We start from the raw sequence: 21,157 nt of genomic DNA, 5'->3' as shown, positions 1-21,157 counted from the left end.
CGCACCCAGCCACCATTGGCCAGCGTGAGCTTTGGGCCGGTCCCGGGACGCTGGGCCCACGGGGCGGCAGGGGCCAGAGGTGATGCCAGTCAGCGCCGTGGATGTAAAAGCTGGACAATCACAATTGATTTCACTAGGCACTGATTTTAAAATTTAAAAAAAGGTAGCAGGATTTATGAGGAGGATAATAAGCACTCTAAGCATGAAGAAAAAATACAGAAATACTCGATAAACCAGGTGTTTACTGGCAGGAAGTGTCCTCTGGGGATCCCACTGAAGTATAACTGCGTGATGTCAATACGCTGATCTTAGCCCTCAGCGATGTCTTTATCCGAGGCTCCTGCAGCAGGGCCCTCCGCGAGGCTCTTTATTGATGATGGCTTTCTGGAAAGCGCACACATCTGACTTGGAAAAGGTGCCATGCAAATAAGTGGGAGAAGGGAGACTGCAACTTCCTTTAGCCTCGGCCCGGAAATTCCAGCATCCCTACCTGCCCATCCATCACCTTCGCCCTTCAGTCCTGCGCTGTGCCCTGGCAGCGTGGGGATGGGGGAAAGGCGAGAGCTAACCTTTTCAGCATTCCCAAGGCTCCCTAAAGCGATGCATCTCTGAGGCTCTGCACTCCGTCAGTCACGGGTGGGGTGGCCCGTTGGGCAGCTGGGTCCAGGGGGCTGAGCTGCGCCGGCCTTTCCCCAGTTTGTTTACCCCTGAGCCGCCAGCTTTGTTTACTGTCAAGCCCCACGCTCCGGAGGGCCTCCTCAATGGTTTGGGATGAGGCAGTTTGGCAAAGCCAAGCCAGCTGGCCGGTCTTTGGGGGGCTGAGAGGAATCTTGAAAAGGTTAGTGTTTATTGCCATTGTGCAGCCTTCTCCATGTGGGTCACTGAGCCAGAGGAAATTAACTCTCTATCCACAACTGGCTTCCAGAGCTGGAAAAGGCATCTTGACATTCCCTCCTCAAGTTTGCTGTCTGTCATTCCTTTCCAGGGCAAGGGGAATTCCTCCCCCTCCCCGTCACTCCCCCCGCCAGCTGAATCCTCCCCCACCCCCACACAGGAGTGAGGAATTTTGGGTGGAAACTTTCTTTGGTTTCTCCCACAATGGACACCTATTAAGCCCAAGAGAGGCCCAGGGAATATGACATTCTAAGTAGCCATGGTTTCCAGGGTTCTGAGGTCCTGCACTTGACTGGTCTGAGTTTTTCAATATGATATTCTTTTTTTCTTAAATGTTTATTCACTTTAGAGAGACAGGGAAAGACAGAGCACAAGTGGGGAAGGGGCAGAGAGAGGGGGAGACACAGAATCTGAAGCAGGCTCCAGGCTCTGGAGCACAGAGCCTGACGCAGAGCTCGCTCATAACTGCGAGATCACAACCCGAGACAAAATCGGACACTTAACCGACAGAGCCACCCAGGTGCCCCCAATATGATATTCTTATGGCAAAACAAACAAACAAAAGCACCAAAAAAGCGTATGTATCTATCTCGGACACATGGCTATACATGGGTATATTCTCTGGCTTATTTTAACTGAGGAAGAAAAACAGTTTTATCCGTTTTATGCAGAACAGTCAGACTTGTCCATTGCAGTGGTGCATTCGTCTGTAATTGTGCCACCTTACGGTTTGGACTGTGGTCAAAGTGTCAGAAAGCAGGCAGCTGAATGTTAAATGTGGAGGAGAGATCTCAGAAGAGGGTGACCATCTTGGGACAAAAGGGGAGTCTTGCAGACATCTACCTCATCCAAGATCCTTTTCTGCAATGTGTGAAAAGAATCAAAGGCTAAAAAAAAATAGCCCAGTCAACAAATACTCAGGTTCACTCAGCTCAGATTGTCCACACGAGCTAGAGGATGTCGGCTGCAGCGAATGATTTCATACCAAAGGACTCTGGTGTGAAAAATGCCCACTCCGTCTTTTTCCACTATAAATTTTACAATAACTCTGCAAGCGAAGGAAGAATCTACACGCAGAAAGCTATTTAAAACGTGGTGGTGGATTTATCCAAACTGAGCTTGGCCTGACCCCAAAAGGTGAATTCAGTTCAGGGAGTAGGAGCAGGGGGGCACTCCCAAGTTTTCTCTGCAAATGACCCCAGAGATGTCAGTTTCTGAAATGTCACTGGGCACCAGGGTGGAAATCTTGAACTTGAACTTTGGTCAAGAGGGTATCAGAAAATGAACAGATGAAATAACCACGTTTTCCAGTGATTCAGTTCCCAATGTTAGTTTTTAAGTTATTTTGAAATTCCTTTCTCTGTCCTGCTCATGATTTGGCAATTCGAGCTCCTTTAAGTCTGCAAGCTATTCGGTGTGCTCTTTTGTATGTGGACAGTCTGGTAATATATAGACTCTTTTATAAACCACTTCACGCAGGGCAGATGTACACCTTGCACTCAAGCCACATTCCTCCCCCACCCCCAACTTCTGCACCTGAACTGTGGGTTTGTGTCTGTCAGTAGAATTCAGCAGCTGAGCTTTGCCAGGGCAATGTGCTGTCAAAGGCTTCCACAGTCCTCTGTATCGTTATTTTGTGTATCTGTGTTTCGAGTCGTACGCCACCCCTCACCCCCACCCCACCGCTTCTCTCTCTATGAATGTGACTAGCAAACATAGCTGTGTTTGTTTGGATTTCTTCAGCATGTTCACGCATTTCTCTCATGTTTTGTGGATGACGTAAATTTTGTGTATTTTCTTTCAGGACTCCCACAGCGGAAATGTGGGTGCACGGAGGGCATGACATCTGGAAGAACTCTCATCTTCCTAGACTTTCCAGCTTTGAATTTTGTGGCCTGCACATGTATGTGTTTCCCACAGGGTTGGCCTTCATGCTGAGGGCTTCTCTCTCAGGCAGGCATGAAGGCAGGTGACAGCGGCTCCCAAGAAGACCATGGGGCTCTCATTTTCTCTCTTGCGTTCCCCAGAAATATGGCAGTTGTCGGCGGGGCTCTCTCTCCCACCACAGGAATCTCTGTCCTCCGTCTTTAGGGAGTCCTCATCCTTCAAGTAGGCTGCCCTGGTGCTCCATGCCGAAACCACCTTCCATGGCTGGCACCATTGTGTCTAGACATCCACAGACTAACTGTCCTCAAAACAGCACTGCTCAGTTAAGACACCCTCTTGTGCATTTTAACTTTTAACATTGTCCCTTCAAATTTGCACGATGGTTAGGGTTAACATTCACCCTTTCTGGAGAATATGGCATCATCCCTTGTGAAATACTAAGTCAGGAAGCATGAAAGAGAGATGAGCTTTAATGGTCCTGCTCACCCTTGTTTGGACTTGGCCACCTCCCTGGAAGACCTTGCTTGGAGCAGTTTTCTGTTCACTGTCAGCACAGGAGAGCTGAGTGACAGCTTCAGCACTGGTGACCTTGCTCTCTAATTGACTTCCCAGATCCCCTGCTTGCCAACCCACTCAGTGGAGCCCTCATTTTCATAACCATAGCACGTTAATCATACCTTTACTTAGCGCTTACGCCTTCTGCCTCATATTACAGTTTTCCTTTCAATCTACATATCTATTGACTTATGGTCATCCACATCTACGGTGCATCTGTTAGGTGCTGAGGGTTTCCCCACCTGTTTGGCCCTCTTCTAGTGCTTTATTCCTTTCTGGCCTCTCTCTACCCGAACGCTCCCCAGCAGAAGAGGGTATGGTGAATGTTCCATCTGAGCTGGTGGCATGGACTGAGTCTTGCGCAGGACTCTAGGGAATGTGGATCAAGGAATTCAGGAGCCTTACCCCAGCCTCACGAGACACTGGACACACACATTGTCAGTCTCTATGACCTCATGTGGGTTGGGAGCATGGTAACCCGTGACCGACGGGCCTTCTTGAGACTTGTGCCCTGGGACAGTCCGTGCTCCCACTGGGGCCTGGTGATGCCTGACAGAGTTCCCTCCGCCCGCCCCTTCATTCGATTCTCCGTTCTTGCTCTCAGGCAGACAAATCTGACAAATATTTAGACAGAGTGGATATAAAAAGTGCTTTCAGCAGCTCCCACTTCCTTTCAAGAACTGTTTAGTGAAAGGAAAATATATATGAATAGGTCCCCTTACACTGAACTCAAGAGGCGTCGGACTTGGGCCTCTTGATGACAAGGCAGCCAGCCTCCCCTTGTACCAGCTTCTGTCCACAAGTTGTAAAACGGAGGCTCCGGAGGGGCCAGGCTGGTAGACGGGGTGGGAGCCTGTGAGGCTGGGAAGCGGGCTGGGGGTGAGGGGAGAGCTGGAGGCTGCTTTGCTCAGCCCCAAGACAATGAGCTCTCACACCGGAAGGAAGGGCATGCTGCTTGGAGTGCCTTAGTGCATATCCTGAACTAGCGACTTATGAATAAACGTTGGCTCAATCCAGGTCTGGAAATAAGAATGGGCGCATAATGTCAGGGCCTAAAGTAATCTAAGGCGGACCTTGTGGAAAGCAGGCAGTCGCCTTAAGAGAAGTGACGTGTTCTCTGTCTCTATCTTTTTGACTGCCTTTCAGTGGACAGCTATACCTTGAACTTAGGAAGGAGGGGTTCGGCAGGTAGAAGTGGTAAAATGGATCAGCAAGGGGAGTTCTTAGGAGCCACATTTGATTCTAAACGCTCCTGGATGACCCCACTGGGAGGATCACAGTAAAGATCTTTGGAGACTCTTACTACTGAAAAGATTATGTCCTTCTGCCCATGAAATCCCAGATAAAGGCAACATTAAACCATGAAGCAATTAGGAGGAAACTCAACTGAGTTTTGCTTTTTCCCCCATGAAGATTATTGTGATTTTTAAAAACCCACAAACATCCAATTCTTTTCAAACGCATTTCTCTAGTTAACTGACCTTCCTACTCTTCCGGTACCACAAACAAATGCTTGTCTGCCTGACAGGCAGCCCCCAGCACTCTTTCCAGTTGGATCATAGGTTAAACTGGGTTTTCATCTTGGTCTGTCTCCAGGGTCACCCTGAACCTCTCTTCCAACTCCAACTTTTGTAGCTCTTCCCATCCGTCTCCCTGGGCTCCCTCCATGCACATACGACTCTCACACATTTCCCTTATACAGTGCCCCGCCCAAAGACACAGATGGCGGCGACCTGTCTTCTTGGAGACGCCCAGCTGCCCGCTCTCCACCCATGACCACACTGACCTGTCTTGAAGATCTCATAGCGGAGGGAGAAGCCTGCCCCCTGCCTGGCGTAGTCGGAGGTGAACTTGATGTAGAGCACAGAGCCTGAGGAGATGATGGTGGGCGGGGCGATGTTCCCGCAGTGCTTTCCCAAAAGGTCTGCGGACTCACTGTCTCCATCTCGAATCTCAATGAAGTCATACCTATGTGAGAATGGGAGAAAGGGACACATGTGAGCCACGATCACACTCGGGAGATGAAAGGGACCATTGTCTCACTCCAGCTCCTGTGCCTTCCATTTCTAGATGTTCAGGTGTTTCAGGATGATAAACAAAGGGCACTTTGGTTTGTTTGTATAGTCCGGTGAACCTAGATATAGGAAGTTGCTTTGCCTTATCGAAGCCACGGACAGAATGGGCGCCTCAGTGGATGGCTAGATTTTAAGGCTTTATCTCTTGCCCACGTAAAAGCAGTAGCATCATTCTATCAAATTATCTCAAAACAAACATTTTCCCTTCCTTCCGTAGCACCACTTTTATTTCCATCATGATCTCTCTGAATCTTAGTCATTTTGTCTTAGCTCTTCATCACTGCGAGTTACTTAACCCCTCTGAGATCAATTTCTTCATCTGTAAAGACGAGGATAAAAATATCCAGTTCAGAAGGCTGGGCTGGAGACGGAATGAAAAGTGTAAGGAAGGTGCTAGGCACTGAGCCAGGCGCACTAGGGACATTCCTGGGATCTTTGTTTTCTTTACTGCCCTCTCTCCCATGTTTCCATTTTCTCCTGGGTCATCCCCTCTTCCCTTATCTTTAATTGTTAGTGACAAAAGCTCCCAACCACGGGCGCCCTCCTTCCTTGAGATGACTCTGCAAAGTCCACATCAGCAATGTCTAGTCAACAACACGTTTTTAAAAGGAATCAGCATCATATTAGATAAGGCAATAAAAACCTTTCTCCAAAAGCAGGGGGTGAATCCCCGGGGACCCAGAGTCGACGAGCAAACAACTATTAGCCTCAGCAAGCTGCAGGGCAGGCTGCCCTCCCTGTTCTGAAGCTTGAGCTCATTTCAAATGGAATCAGAGTGGCCCCAGGTTGGGGAAGACACGGCAAAGAGATCCTTGGCTCCGGTCGTGGAATGGCGCACACACCACGGGCGCCATTTTATCTGCACAGGCACACATATCCAGGCTTGGTGCTCCAAGAGTCTTGCTGTGACGACTCCATGCTCCTTCTCTGGGCCCCCAGTAAACATCCCTGTCTCAGCTGCTGAGGTGGGACATTCCTTCCCCACCAGCTCCCTGCAAATTGCTGGCCACTGCACGATTATTTACCAACAACCAGCCATTTCCTTCTCTCTCCCTGTTTATTTTCCATCAATCTATTAAAACAACATGGAGAACATTTCTTTTTTTGGGTGGGGGAGTAAAGAGAGATACTGGAAAAGCTACTCTCCCTGGGATGTGCCTGCAGGCTCTTGCCACACACATGGGTCCGTAGGATCTGGCTGCCTGTAGAAATGGCTTGTTTGAGCTGGAGTGGCCCCAGGCCTTGACGCAGCCCCCAGGAGCCGTATTTCAGATTGCACAGATGCTTATGAGTAAACAGGCCTGTGAAGGAAGTCTGAGGAGTGGACCAGGATTAGTTCAATCTTGGACCCCACAGGCCTGGAATCCTACAGTCAAAAGAATTACAGAAGCTGGTTAGTCTGGAGAAGACAAGATGGCAGAGTTTCTCCCCAGGAGCTCTGATGAGATAGCTACAGACTGAGCAAGGCAGTGGGGGTGGGGGAAGCTGTGATTTCAGTTTAGGAGATGATGCTGACTTTGAAAATGTGCTTCCCCACTTCCAAAACAAAAGTGAAAAGACACTTAATTTATTCTCAGAGGAAATCCCCCAAACCTCCTGGAAAATCCCTCCTTACTGTTTCCACACTGAGGTAAGCACTGCTGGGCAGGCACTGTCTGCTGAGTAATGGGGATGCCTGACAGGGTACACAACAGTGGAGAAGCCAGCTGTGTCCAGCAAAGCAGACATTATCCAGTTCACCTGGAGCAGCCAATGTATGAATGTGCGTGGAGGAGTCCCGTCCCCCTGGCCTCCACCCCCAGCGAATCCCAGAAGTAGAACTGAATTTGGATCTCAGTTCAGCCTTATTAGCTGGGTGACTTCAGGCAAGTTACTTAACCTTTCTGATCCTTAGCAGTGGGGAAAATGACAGTAAAATGGGATATTGGAACCTTCCTCCTAGGGTTGTTGTGAGATTCAAATGACCAACCTAATCCGTATAAAGTGTCAGTACTGAGCCTGGTAGTTAGTGACTGCTCAGTGAACGTCAATTGTGATTTATTGTATTCCCACACCCATTTCTGAGGCGAAGAGATACAGCAAGTGAGATGCAGTATAAGTGGAATGAACATCTATTAAAACATTTTGGAGTGCATTTGGTTGGAAATATGACAAAATCTTTAATCCAGCAATTCTGCTGCTAGGAATTTTTCCTAAGAAAATAATCAGACAGTTATGCAAAGATGTTTATGCATCTTTGTGCAAGTAGGGGCACCTGGGTGGCTTAGTCGGTTAAGCATCAAACTTCAGCACAGAATCTCACAGTTCACCAGTTCGAGCCCCACATTGGGGCTGGAGCCTGTTTCAGATTCTGCGTCTCGCTCTCTCTCTGCCTCTTCCCCGCTCGCACTGTCTCTCTCAAAAATAAGCACACATTAAACAAAAATTAAAAAAGAAAAGTGGAAAGATGACTTCTTTATAAACAGCATCATATCTAAATATCCAACAACAGAGGGTGGGTAAAATCAATTTTGTATTTATAAAATAGAATACTCCACTGCTATAGTAGATAATGCTGTAGGTCCAGATATTTTGTTTTTATGGGAAAATAGCCATGATATATTGTTAGATTAAAAATAGATTTTTAAAAAAGCATGTGTTAAAAAATATATATATACACACACATGTACACATTCTTACATTTACATAAAGAAAAACATCTGAAAGACTACATACTAAAATATGAACAGTAATGAGATATATATGGGTGGTGAAATAATTGGTAATTTCTACTTCCTTCTTTGTTCTCTTCTATTATCTGAATTGCTTACAATGGGCTTGCATTTCTTAAAAAGCTGCAAATATATAAAATAATGCTGCTAACATTAGGAATTTTTTTTCATGTGACAGATGGTAAGCGCACCATGGTGGTGAGCAGGGTGAAATGTATCCAATTGTGGAATCGCTACATCGTACACCTGAAACTGACATAACATCGTATGTCAACGCACTTCAGTAATAAATAAAGACATAATAGAATCAAAGAAAAGAAAAAATAAGATAAAAAGATTTTTTTTCAAAGTAGGAGAGCTGAGGAAAATAACCCGGCTCTCAGAACGCAGCAGATGAAAATGTAAATACCCTCATGACCATCAGCATCACCATCACCACCTGCCTTAGAGAACCGTGGCGGGGACTAAATAAGACACGGCATTGGGTCACCTACAATAGTGCCAGAGACATGGCCCACACTCAGTAAATGCTTAAGCACATTTTTTTAAAAGACCACCAGATACCTCCAGTGTTTCTGTTGCCTGTTTCTCTGGAAAGGACAAAGAGAGGCCCTGACATCCCACTGGCTGGTTCATCAGAAAGGGAGGGTTTTATCTGGTTGCCTAATCACCCAAGGAGTAATTGAGGGGATTAACCCAATCAGCGATGAAGCAGGGCTACCTAACACACGCCGGAGCTATAAGCTGGCCTCAATTGGCTCAGTGAACACACTACCCCAAATCCTTTTCTGTAATGCCGGCAGCTACAAATATATGTACAAAAATATGTAGATATTTACATACACAGAAAGCGAAGGGATGCATTTTTTGAAAAAGGTTCCTATAAATCAATCACACTATACATTTTCTTTCTGAGCTTGTTATTTAAAGGACCTCTCTGGAGAATCCTTTTGTGAAGCAAGTCATCAGCTCTCACTTAAACTCCTTAGAAAAACTGGATTTTCCTATCAGGGTTTGCTTGAGGGGAAAGGGGCCCAGAGTGACAGTTGGGTGGCTAGCCGGCCCCCCCACTTCGCCCCCACTTCCAGTGCCTCCGGGATCTCCCCTGTGGACAAGCCCCAGTTAACCACCAGGTCTTCTGGCTCAGCTTTCTGTGTAAAGGGCACACACCAGATGACATGCTGACTTCACAGAGAACGTCTCACGTCCTGTGTGACTGACTCATTTGGGGAAAATTTTTTATTATTAGGGATTTGCTACAGCTGGAGCAAATCTCCTTAGAAATTTCGGCGTCGTCAGGTTCATTTGGAAGAGCTCACAGAGGATCAGGAAGTTGGTGGCCTTGGAATAAACATGGTCCCGCATCTAGCATCTGATACCGAGCGCTTGTGTGGTAAAAGAATCTGGGGTCTAACCCCGGGGCTTACCCCAGCGACAGTCAGGTAGGATAACCTGAAAAGCCATTCCTCTTAGAACACATTATTCATTCTCCGGAAGAAAACATAAACCAGCTAACGGACCTATTAACTACTGTGTTTGCATTTCATTAGTCGTAATCACCCTCAAATGAAAAAATTCCTTCCAAAGCTTTCACGCTACCTTTTATTATTTTATTCATCTATTTACTTTCCTAAGCTCAAGTAGCCATTTCCACCCCTACCTTTCTCTTTCTCTCCAAAATGGTTCCCGAATGCCTTTTTCCTCTTCTCCTCACAGATTCCGACATCTGCATGTTGAGCATTTGTCTAGAGAACGTTTTCTGTCTGTTCTTCCTCGACTTCAAAGTCTTAATTTCTCTCCCCAAACCCACAGTTGGGGCGTGGGGATCTTGACAGCGGAATTAATTTTCAGGGACCACGGGAGAGGTATGAAAAAGCAACAGTCTCATCCCTTCCTCTCATCACCAAGGCAAACATGAAAAGAGGCATTCTACTTCCCGTAACTCTATCCACGCTTGACACTTCCCAGCAGGCCACCAAAACACCGGGTTAGCCAACCGAGCCTGTGCTGCAAGATCCACTAGACATCAGAGCCCGGGTGCCCAGCCAAGTCCTGAAGTCTCAAACTTTGCCAACCAGTCAGTGCCTCCTTTTATGCTGCTTGTATCACAAACGATTAAGACCTCACACTTTGCACACGGCAAGCTCTTTCCAGCCAGCCTCTGGGCCTTTGCACTTGCTCTTCTCTCTGCCTGTGATACTCTGTTACCTTTCTCTCTGGCTGGTGCCGTCTCATCCTTCTAAGGGCAAATGTCACCTCCTCAGAGAAGTCTGCCCTGACCACCCTACTTCAGGCAGCATGCCCTTATTCTCTACGCTACCACCGGCTTATTGCCTTGATAGCTATTCATCTGTCCAAGTCTTGTCAATATACTTGTTTATTTGTCTAGAATCTGTGTCCTCACTAGATAGACAGCACCATGAGGGCAAGGACCTCGCCTTTTTACGGCTGAATCTCTTGTACTTGCACGGTGCCTGGAGGGCTCACGATTTTCTGTGGAGTACACGAATGAGGGGCCTAAGGTTGGGGAATTCTGGAAGAATTCACTCTGTGACAACATTTTCTGAGAGGTTGGCTACACTGGGTCCATTTTGCGATCTTCGCCTTTGTGTTCTAACACATTCGCTGAGCTATTCTGGTTTTATCTGGAAACCGAAATGTTGCCTCATGACTCGAAAACACGAAATATAACATTTTGAGTGGAAGAAACATCTCAAATCATGCTGACAGCATTTTCACTATTAGCGGCAAACAAATCAACTATAATTAAAATGCTGTCAAAGTGATTTGAGATTTTTCTCACACTTTCAAAGTTCCATATTTCATGAGTAGATTATGGAGGCCAGAGAATTTACCACCTCCTGGAGTGCCTTTCTTCTGGGAAGCTCAAAGACATCTACAAACACTGTCTTATTAATCCTTACATTAAAACCTGCAGGGAAAATAGGAGGGAAAAACAAGGCAACATGTACAACTTCCCAGTGAAGAAGCCGCCTGAGACACAAAGAGACCGTGGGCAGGTCTGCATGATGGTGAAGTCTCTGGTCCATTCAAGGCCAAAGCCAGGTCACCTGGTCTCCAGCTCAACAGTGAAATCCAGCCTTAATGGAAAAAGCGGCTCACTGTCAGGGCACATTATTTTAAGAAGCAAATGTCATTTCCTTGAATTTCTCCCTTTCATCGGGGCCACCCATTTCATAAGAAGCCGGGACATCAATGGGAATATCAACAGGAAAAAGTACTGATCATTTATTGAGCATTTATTACAGGCTAGACCCCAGTTTAGATAGCCCTTCATTTAGTCCTCATTGAATACACACCACACCCTGTTATGGTTATCACCTATTTAGAGATGCAGAAACTAGGCTCAGAGAGGCCAGGTGACCCGCCCAGGTCAGAGGCAGGCTTTAGATCCAGGGGGTCTCACGCTGGGCATACTGGCCTTGCCTCCATCCTTCTGCCTCACTACTGGCTGAAGATCTGAGAGCAGAAAGAATAACAGCTTGCCACCGTACAATACCCTTAGAAGGTACTGGGTATAAAGAAACTGCTTGGTTTCGGTTAGAGACTTAACAGAATCTTGCTCTTTTTATTTAGCTGTTTTGTTTAAACAAAGCCCACGGGACTTGCCAAAATTAATAGACAAATCTTACCAATAGAAGCAGTGAGCAGACTTGGAATTCATGGTTTCAAGATTCACCCAGTTCTGCTTTTAAGTGTTCAGATGGGATAACATATTAATTTTTGCAAGTGAAGTATTTTTATAAGCACATATATACCCATATGTGAACATATGGTCCATCGAGTGAGAAAACAGTATCCTGTGTATTTATAAGCTCTTAAAGTATCATCTAGAGCGTGGATTCTGAAGCCTGTGCATGTCTAGTAAGGTCCACAGATGAGTTTCAGTGGGTGAGGAAACCCTGATAAGTCAAATGCAGAAATTGTGTGTGGTTGTGTATATGCACATTTTCCTAGGTCTGTGACAAGCATAATCTTAAATTACTGTTATAGAGAAACCTATCTGTTATAAACAAGCCTGTGTGTACTATGAGAGGTGTAGTGTATGGGCTTCGCAGGTAAACCCATCTGGTTTTCAGCACTCGTTAATGGCACGACTGCAGGCAAGGCATTTAAACTGAATCTCAGTTTCTTCATCTATAAAATGGACATAATAATAGTCCCCACCTTAAGGGATTGTGGGAAGAATTACCAAAGTACATAGGAGCTCAGAAGAGTGCTGGATGCCTTAGAAAGTCACAGGGATCCCCTGGCTATTTTTACTGTTGCCCCTGTTGGTATAAAGCTGGGTGGCGGGGGTGGGGGAGAGAAAGGTAACATACACTTAACATCTTGGAAACTGAACACGTGGAGATGGAATGAAAAGTCATAAAGGTAGAGAGACAGTCTCGATGCCCCCCAACCTCAGTGCTAGGGATGGGGGTTTCTAAAAATCCACCTTCTGTACAAATCCATCAACAGTGCTTCAATCCCTTAAGTTTTTTGAGATTCCCTTTCAATCCCATGTTTCTGAGCCCAGGCTAAACTCAAACAACCCCCCCAACCCTGCTCCCCACCTGTGAGTGGGTCTTGAACAACAACTACTACTCAACCTCCTTCTGTTTGGTGAGTTAATGCATGTTAACAGTTCAACACAGCGCCTGGCACACAGTAAGGCTTCAATAAAGAAACGTTAGTCATTACTGCTGCTATTATTACTGTTGTTGTTATTGTTATTACTTGTAAAATAACTACGGGACTCAAATGGTGCCAAGACTCTACATCTGTTTGCGTATCTGTGTCAGCGTTGCTGCCTTATCCATGGCGACTGTTGGCAGTTTCATTTTTTTCCTTCATTTCTTCCCACCACGAATCTCTGATGTGTGGAGCTTATCCACAGTCCCCACACAGCCAGGGTCACCGTGGCTCTTTAGAAAGGAGGAAACCTGACCACCCAGCAAAGGAAGTATGCGAAGAAAATAACCCAAAACAAACTGAAGGAATGATTCCAGAAAACCTTGAAGGCAAGAAAATGGAAACTACAATACCATCTATTTATAATTGCTGGTTGTTTTCCACAGAGGCCCTGAGATGATGGAGAGGGGCCTGCCGATCTCATTGTTCCTGACGGAGCAGGCTGCCAGGAACACCTCGCAATGTGAGGAAGGAGGCCGCTCCAGACAGGGTGTCTGAGAAGTCTCACGGTGGATGAACCTTCGGAGAACTAAGGGCACACGACAAAGTCTCCAGCCCTTCTCCCCTGACCCCCTGGCTGAACGCCGCTTCCCCCACTGACCTGGCTCCCAGGCAAAACACATTCCTGGGGCTGTATGGCCATGGATCTGTTCCACTCCTGGACCCGCGAGCACTGTGGAGGCTGGCTTGGACGGAACGTGTTTGCTTATGTAAGGGCTGATTTTCTAGGCGACCAGTGCCAACGTGAAGTTTAAGGCTATTGGGCAGGCTGTTTTCAGCATGACGGTTGGGTCTTTTTTCTGTCTGCTGTACACGTCTATAAAATCCTCACTCCTGCAGTTAGCTTAAAGGGCCCCTTGTTAGCATTTGGTAATGATACTAGAGTAGGAAGGAGGTAAGAGAAGCCCATAATTTATGTCTGTGTACCAGTGTGCTGGTGCTTGGATGTGAAGGTGAACCCCAGCAAGGCCCGAGACTCCCTAAATTGTCCTACACTGGCCTGGGTCAATCCAGCTTGCATGCCTCAGTTTGCCTCATCTCAGAAATGGGAACAGGGATCACGTCTCTGTGACTGGTATCCACTGAGGGGACATGGGAGTACACCATCCCAGGGCTGGTGTGCTGGCAGCATCCTTGCATTTGGCCGGGCAGACGGTTCCCTCTGGAACAGGCACTCACTAACCCTGGCTCCCAGAGGGTCTAATTGTGAGAGCAAATCATCACCTTCCCATCTGTCCGAAAAACTGGAGCCTGCTGGGAATGAGGTGCACCGGGCACCAGGGAATCAAACACAGCGTCAGAAAACTGTTTTTCTAAAGGTTTGGGCTCCCGATCATTTCTTCTATCCCCCTTTGCTGGCATCCAGCCTCTGTTACAAAACTTGGAAAATACAGAGCTTGCCTGGAAAATGTACCACGCAGGAATCCAAGCAGGGGACAATTTGGGAATACGTGGCTGGTGTGATGGGCCCCGTCCTTGGATGTCATTCACTGCGAGCTTCAGGTTACAGAGCTCAGAGCTTCTCCCGGCTCCAGGGGCAGCCTTGTCACAACTGTGCAAAAAAAGCACCTTGCTGTGGAAACGATGGGCCTGCGTTAATGTCCAAGCAGGAAGGGCTGCTGCCACGCCAGGGTGGACATTCTGAATACAGCACTCGGTGGCCGGTCAGCTGGAACGGCTTCCGCCTCTCAAACCGCCGCTGGCTAACCCTGCTTTCCTCGACGGCTGCCTTGTGCAAGCACTGTGGCTGCAATGGGTGCAAGAGGGCCGGGTCTACGCAGAGCTCGTGAAAGCACGCGCCCCTCCCCATCACAGACATGGCCCTCTATCCTGAAAGAACTGGCCGGCGTCTTTTGGGGGTGGGAGGAGTGAACGTTCGGGAATATTGGGTCCTCTCGGCTGGAGGTTCCACAGAGCCAGGAAGAAACAGGTCTAGAAGGGACACCAGCTCCTACGAGAAAGGGAACCGGATTGCAGGAAGTCTCTCAGCAGGATGGGAGCGGGGGGGAGTCAGACCTTGCAGCCTCCAACACCGCTTGCTCTGTGCGCGGGCTGCTGGCTGGCTGGCTGCCCATGACCTCACAGCTGGGGCCAGGAGGGCCCGGGCACCGTGGGCAGGAACGAACCGCGTGCGGGGCTGAGCCTTGAGGGCCACACAAGCATCCCCCAGGAGAGGAGTCAGTACCCCCACCACGGAATCCAGCCGCCTGTCCAGAGGCTTACACTGAATCCCGAATCTGCCTGGACCTCAGTTTCCCAGCAGATAAGACCAAAAAAGAAAAAAAAAAAAAACTACTTTCTTACCCTCCTACCACTCTCACAGGGATGACACACAGATAAATCACTTTGAACTTTTAGATGAAAGGTGCTCTATAAACTCCAGGTCTCATCAACCGTAATTGTTACGGTAATTATTTTAATGATAATAATGATGATAATGGGAGGAGGGGCGGCTGGGGGGGGACGAAACCTACCTTGAGACAAAGAAAAAACCCTTCCATTAAAACCTGCATCACGACTCCTTCTGCTGCAAGCTCTCAACCGTCTCTTTCGAACTGCCAATTCCTGGGCTGAAATATTATTTACTCCTTTCCTTCCCAATAAAACAATTATTTGTTCCACCGTCCTCCCTCTGGCTCGCTCTCCCGTGTGTCTGGCTTCGCCCTGACAGCTCAGCCATGGACTGTTTACATGTCTCGCTCACCTCCAAGACTCTGGTTCAGCTCCATTGACACTGAAGGCAGCAGAATTCTCTGTGTGAGGAATCAATTACTTCCGCTGACACTCTATTACTAGCCCTCACATCTTCAGATTCCAGCTGCAGAGTGAGGCGGTGGAGGGATGGCAGAGAATTTGAAGAGGATGGTGAGGGGGGCTGGCGGGGATCAGGGGGTGGATGACAGGGGGGCAGACGACACCATCGACTGAGAGTCAGGCCTCCAGCCTGTATTTAAAGTCACAGAAAGATCTCTCTCTCCTTGACTGCCCTGCTGGCATCCAGAGGGGACTGAGTGGCCGGAAGAGGAGAAGAAAAGGAGTAAAAAACAGCAAAGACTTGTCAAGGATGGCTCAGGCAATCAGAGAGGCCCCGGATACCTAAGCATGGGCACAGCAGGTGACAGCTCTAGGTGTGAAAAGGCAGCTCTGTGTGGTGGGTTTCAGATCCCAGTTCTACCGTTACTATCTGTGAGATCTCTAAGAGCCTCAGTGTTTCCACCTGTTAAATGGGAGTAACAGGAGAACCCGGTCCCATATATACAGAACGCCAAGATGCCTGGCTACGAAGTTGGGGCCGGGGGGAAGCATCCAAAATCATGTGGATTTTTTCGCATGAAGTCCTTTGCCGGCTTTTCAAACCTAAGCCCAGTTCACACGTTTTTCATTCTTCTTCTTTTTTAAAATTTTATTCTGACCCAGCGAACATTTTTCAGGGATTTTCCCTCTAGGAAAAAAAATTCTGATTATGTAAATTAAATACAACCATCTACTCTGCAATCACTGAGATGAGTTGTGAGGCCCTAGGTTTTATAATGAAGGTCGATTATGGAAGCTCTTTTCTAGAAGGAAAGACAAGGGCAGCTAATATGTATATTTTTTTGGGGGGGATGATTTATCCGGGCAGAAGTACAAGAATGGAATTAAATTATCTATGGAGTTTCTCTTAATCCAAAGGTTTCAATCCACGTGTCACCGAAAAAGACAAAGAGTACATATTATTTTCTATAGGACTCATAACTATAGGGAAATACATAAATCCCTTTTTAGAAAAATCTCATTTCTTCACTTGGTCTCCTTCCTTCTCCTCTCTAACCCCTCCACACCCTGCGCTCCCACTGAATTTCTGAAGGTAGCCTCTCACCCGGTGTAATTAGCTGGGAGAATTACACGCAGTTACATGGGGTGAGACGCCTGCCCTCTGGGACCTCTGGCTTCAGAGAAGGTGCCAGGGTTGAGAGGCAGAACAAGTGGCATTGTGTACGAGAAAACCTCCAGTGATTTTCTCAATCAGGAGATAAAAACGCATTGTTAGGAAGGACATCCGCAGCGAAGCTTGCATTTGGAGAGTTGTGATTGCAACATCGCATATTTAAAAACAAACTGCCAAAAATAACCCTTGTCCCAACTGCTCTTTAACCTTGGTAGGAGGAGGAGAGCAGTCAGTCTATGATGTTTTTTCCCCCCGCTTCTTCTGCAAGCTAAGTTCTGGGTGGAGTCCTTGGTCAGAGTTGGTGACCTGGGGTCAGCTGCCAGGTGAACCCCACAGTCACGGCACCGGGGGCCATCTGTTCTGGCACCACGCACCTGCAGAGGGTCTGTTTCCGTCATTAGGCAGGATGATTGCAATACAGAAGAGAATTGCCACTCGTGGTTTCCTTGGGGGAATGAGAATATTTCTGTGGTTGGGCAGGCAGTAAATCTATAATAATGTCATGAGTAATCAACCTGAGGCTCTCTCCTGAGTGCAAGATACTCTCCTGAACCAGAGAATTTACACTCTGCGTCGATTTCCAGAGACTCAGGTGGACACCAGCTGAAATCACGCCTCCAGTTGGGCAATGTGGCCTCCCTCCTGCCCTCTATTCTTAGGAAAGAGACGTGTGTTCAGAGAGAGTGCTGTGTAGGAGTAAACTGGCAAGTGGAGTTTAAATCAGTGTTTTCTGGACTCTTCCAGGCCAAACCCCACGTTCAGGTATTAACCCGGGGATGGGACTGGGTCCCTGGATATAGGGTACAAAACTGTAGAGGCCAGGGAGGGTGAGAGCAGCAGAGAGTCCTTAAACTCTTAGTCTTTCCTACTTCCTGACCACAGTCCCTCTCTGAGATGGGAGACGCCTGGCCAGGAAATAAAACTCAATAGCTTTGCTCAGGTACCTCTTCACTGAGAAGTTTTGTTGATCAGCAAGCCACAAGGATGACCCTTCAATTACTCTTGTTCCCAAAGGCATCAAATTCTTTCCCTTTTTGTCTCTGGCCTGATGCTGTCCACTTGGATCGCCAGCCACACACACGCCCCCTTTGTCTGCCTAACTTCTTTGAGATCAGTGCGGACATCACTTCTTCCAGGGAGCCTTCCCCGATCTCTCCAGATCTCCCCAGCCCAAGCTCGGTCTCAGTGCTGTGGGCTCACATCACATGCCCATACCATATCCCCAGTCAGCGTGCACAGTGCTGGGAGGGCGGGGGCGGGGGGAGCAGAGCATAAGAGTAAACAGCACAGGTTGCAAAGTAGGGCATTCTGTTTTCAAATCCCTTCTCTGCCTTTTCTGTGAGTGGGACCTTGGGCCAGATGCTTAACTGCTTTAAGCCCAAGTTCCTTCTTCTGCAAAATGGGAAGAGTTAATGATGACATCACATTTTTTTTGAAGCAAGGATCAAATGAGATGATATATGTGAAGCACTTAGAAAAGTGCCAGCTCATAGGTGATGCTCCAGATGTGGTAGCTTTATCACTGATAACCATATTTTTTAAAAATTTTCTTAATGTTTTATTTATTTCTGAGAGAGACAGACAGTGTGAGCAGGGGAGGGTCAGAGAGAAGAGGGAGATTCAGAATCCGAAACAGGCTCCAGGCTCTGAGCCAGCTGTCAGCACAGAACCCAATGCGGGGCTCGAACTCACGAACCATGAGATCATGACCTGAGCCGAAGTCGGACGCTTAACCAATTGAGCCACTCCGGCGCCCCAACCGTATCTTTTACTTGCTTCCAAACTCTAAGTTCCACAAAGACCAAGAATACGATGTGCCATCTCGGCATTCCCAACGCGATCATCACATGTGGCACATCATAGGTGTTTAATAACTATGATTGAATGCATCGTCTATTGCCATTTGGCTGGTGAAAGGCCAAGTCACAAAGAGCTTAGTGACTTCCATATGCCTGCGTCTCATCTTCCTGTCACAGCACAAGTTGGGTGAATAAGGAAGACAGCTCTGCCTGCCTTTCAATGCACGTTCATGCCATGCTGACCCATATCCTGGCATCTCACATGTAAAAACACCAGTGAAACAATCATCTGCATGTGCCTGCTCAGTACTCCAAGACCAGCTGCCGGGGGTATAGAAATGAAGTATGAGGTCCATGCCCTTAGAGGATTTACATGCTCAGAATACAACACTGACCACGTATAAACTAAAGGCAAGCCAGCAAATCGAGGCAATACACAATGCTCTGGGAATTCAGCACTGGGACCCATAAAAGAGCTAGAGGAATCAAGGAAATTGAGGGGAAGAGAAGGGGAGTGTGCAGCTGGACACTGCAGAGGGGAGAGGGAGGAGGGTCCAAGCCCTGGGCACTCACAGGGTCTCATACAGATACAAGGTTGTCTTTGGCTGTTTGGCTGGAATTGAGGATGCTCAGTGAGTGCAAGAATCATTGCTGGCCGGGTGGGGAGGGTGAGATTATTGAGGTCTGGCATGCTCCCTCTGTTTACTACAGTCCGTTTATCAACCTGGGAAACTGCTACCATTCTAAGATATCGTCCCCTACTTTGGTAGAAATAGACACATCATCTGAGATTTAGAGGGCTCCGCTGGGCATAAATAAATGCAAGAGCACCTTGCTTATCCAGGACACTTAGCTAGAGGCCAAAAATCCCTAAACTTCAAATATGCAGAACACGGGTGGGCTTCAGGGGATGTTTTCTGAAGAAGCCTTGAGCTTCTCCATTGATGCCAGGAACCCCCGAGCACTAATGTTCTTATACTTTGTCCCTGGGGATGTGCCCCAGTCCCTGCTGTGCCATGAGCTCAATGACAGAAGCAAACCAGACATGCTGGCTCTGGGGTTACACTGGCTTGGGGCAGAGCTGAGACCCCAGCACCAAAACTTCCCAATAGACAGCAAGACCTTCTGAAGCAAAATAGGTGCAACACAATAAAAGAGTCCAAACAAATCAGTCAAGTCACAATAAAACAAGTCAAAAGAGGAAGGGTCCATGAGGCAGGAAGTGACAAGCAACAAACAGTACTGATAGGAAAAAGTCACAAACTTCCCCATGGCAAAGTACAAAGATGCCAACGCAGTGGCTAATTCATCATGTATCCACATAAACAAGACGCAGAAATCTTGCCATGTAGTTATTATCACACTTGTGCAAATGAGGAAACTGAGTCTTGGGAAGTTTAAACGGTCAACCAAAACTCAAACCTCAAACTACCTGATTGAAATAGGACAGTACCTAACCTCTGTCACAAAAAGTGAAGTTTAAAATTAGAAGTCTGACAAAGGAAACAATCCATAAAACTAATAGGCAACCGATGGAATGGGAAAAGATAGTTGCAAATGACATATCAGATAAAGGGCTAGTATCCAAAATCTATAAGGAACTCACCAAACTCCACACCTGAAAAACAAACAATCCAGTGAAGAAATGGGCAGAAGATATGAACAGACACTTCTCCAAAGAGGACATCCAGATGGCCAACAGACACACGAAACGATGCTCAGCATCCCTCATCATCAGGGAAATACAAATCAAAACCACACTGAGATACCACCTCACACCTGTCAGAGTGGCTAAAATGGGCAAATCAGAGGATTCTAGATGCTGGTGAGGATGTGGAGAAAGGGGCACCCTCCTACACTGTTGGTGGGAATGTAAACTGGTACAGCTCCTCTGGAAAACAGTGTGGAGGTTCCTCAAAAAATTAACAATAGAACTCCCCTATGACCCAGCAATAGCACTGCTAGGAATTTACCCAAAGGATATAGGAGTGCTGATGCATAGGAGCACATGTACCCCAATGTTCATAGCAGCACTCTCAACAATAGCCAAAACATGGAAAGAGCCTAAGTGTCCATCAACAGACGAATGGATCAAGAAGATGTGGTTTATCTATACCATGGAATACTACACGGCAATGAGAAAGAATGAAATCTGGCCATGTGTAGCAACGTGGATGGAACTTGAGGGTGTTACGCTGAGCGAAATAAGTCAGGCAGATACAGGCGGATTAGGAGGAACTTGGGGGAGAAGAAGGGGAAAAATAGTTGGGGAGAGGGAGGGAGGCAAACTATGAGAGACTCTTGAATGCTAATGGGGGTGGGGGGAGGAGAAGGGGGGAGATGGGCATGGAGGAGGGCACTTGTGGGGATGAGCACTGGGTGTTGTATGGAAACAACTTGACAATAAACTATTAAAAAAAAGACAGAAAAAATAAAATTAGAAGCCTGAATCATCAAGAAAAAGTTGACTCCCCTTAGTATTGGTTTTGTTTAAGAAAACAGGGAAGTGTGGCATATGACTTAGAACGTTCATTATCAGAAATCCTTTCGAAAAAAGACATCAGAACTTTAAAGGAGCATGCTAGGGCATCTAAAAATTTCGCTCTGATTCAG

The 21,157-nt window shown here is 47.2% G+C and overlaps 1 protein-coding gene across 3 annotated transcripts in view; it reads right to left on the bottom strand.

Moving 5' to 3' along the window:
- Positions 1–21,157, bottom strand: part of NRP2 (neuropilin 2) — a 117,394-nt gene that overhangs the window by 76,623 nt on the left and 19,614 nt on the right. For all 3 annotated transcript variants that reach the window (XM_039218007.1, XM_039218009.1, XM_039218008.1), the window contains exon 3: positions 5,123–5,304. In XM_039218007.1, the coding sequence (XP_039073938.1) occupies positions 5,123–5,304 (182 nt within the window). The remainder of the gene's footprint in view (positions 1–5,122; positions 5,305–21,157) is intronic.

Source organism: Hyaena hyaena, unplaced genomic scaffold (assembly GCF_003009895.1).
Source record: "Hyaena hyaena isolate Hyena2069 unplaced genomic scaffold, ASM300989v1 scaffold_729, whole genome shotgun sequence".
Lineage (NCBI taxonomy): Eukaryota > Metazoa > Chordata > Mammalia > Carnivora > Hyaenidae > Hyaena > Hyaena hyaena.
This window is presented reverse-complemented; position numbering and strand designations above follow the sequence as displayed.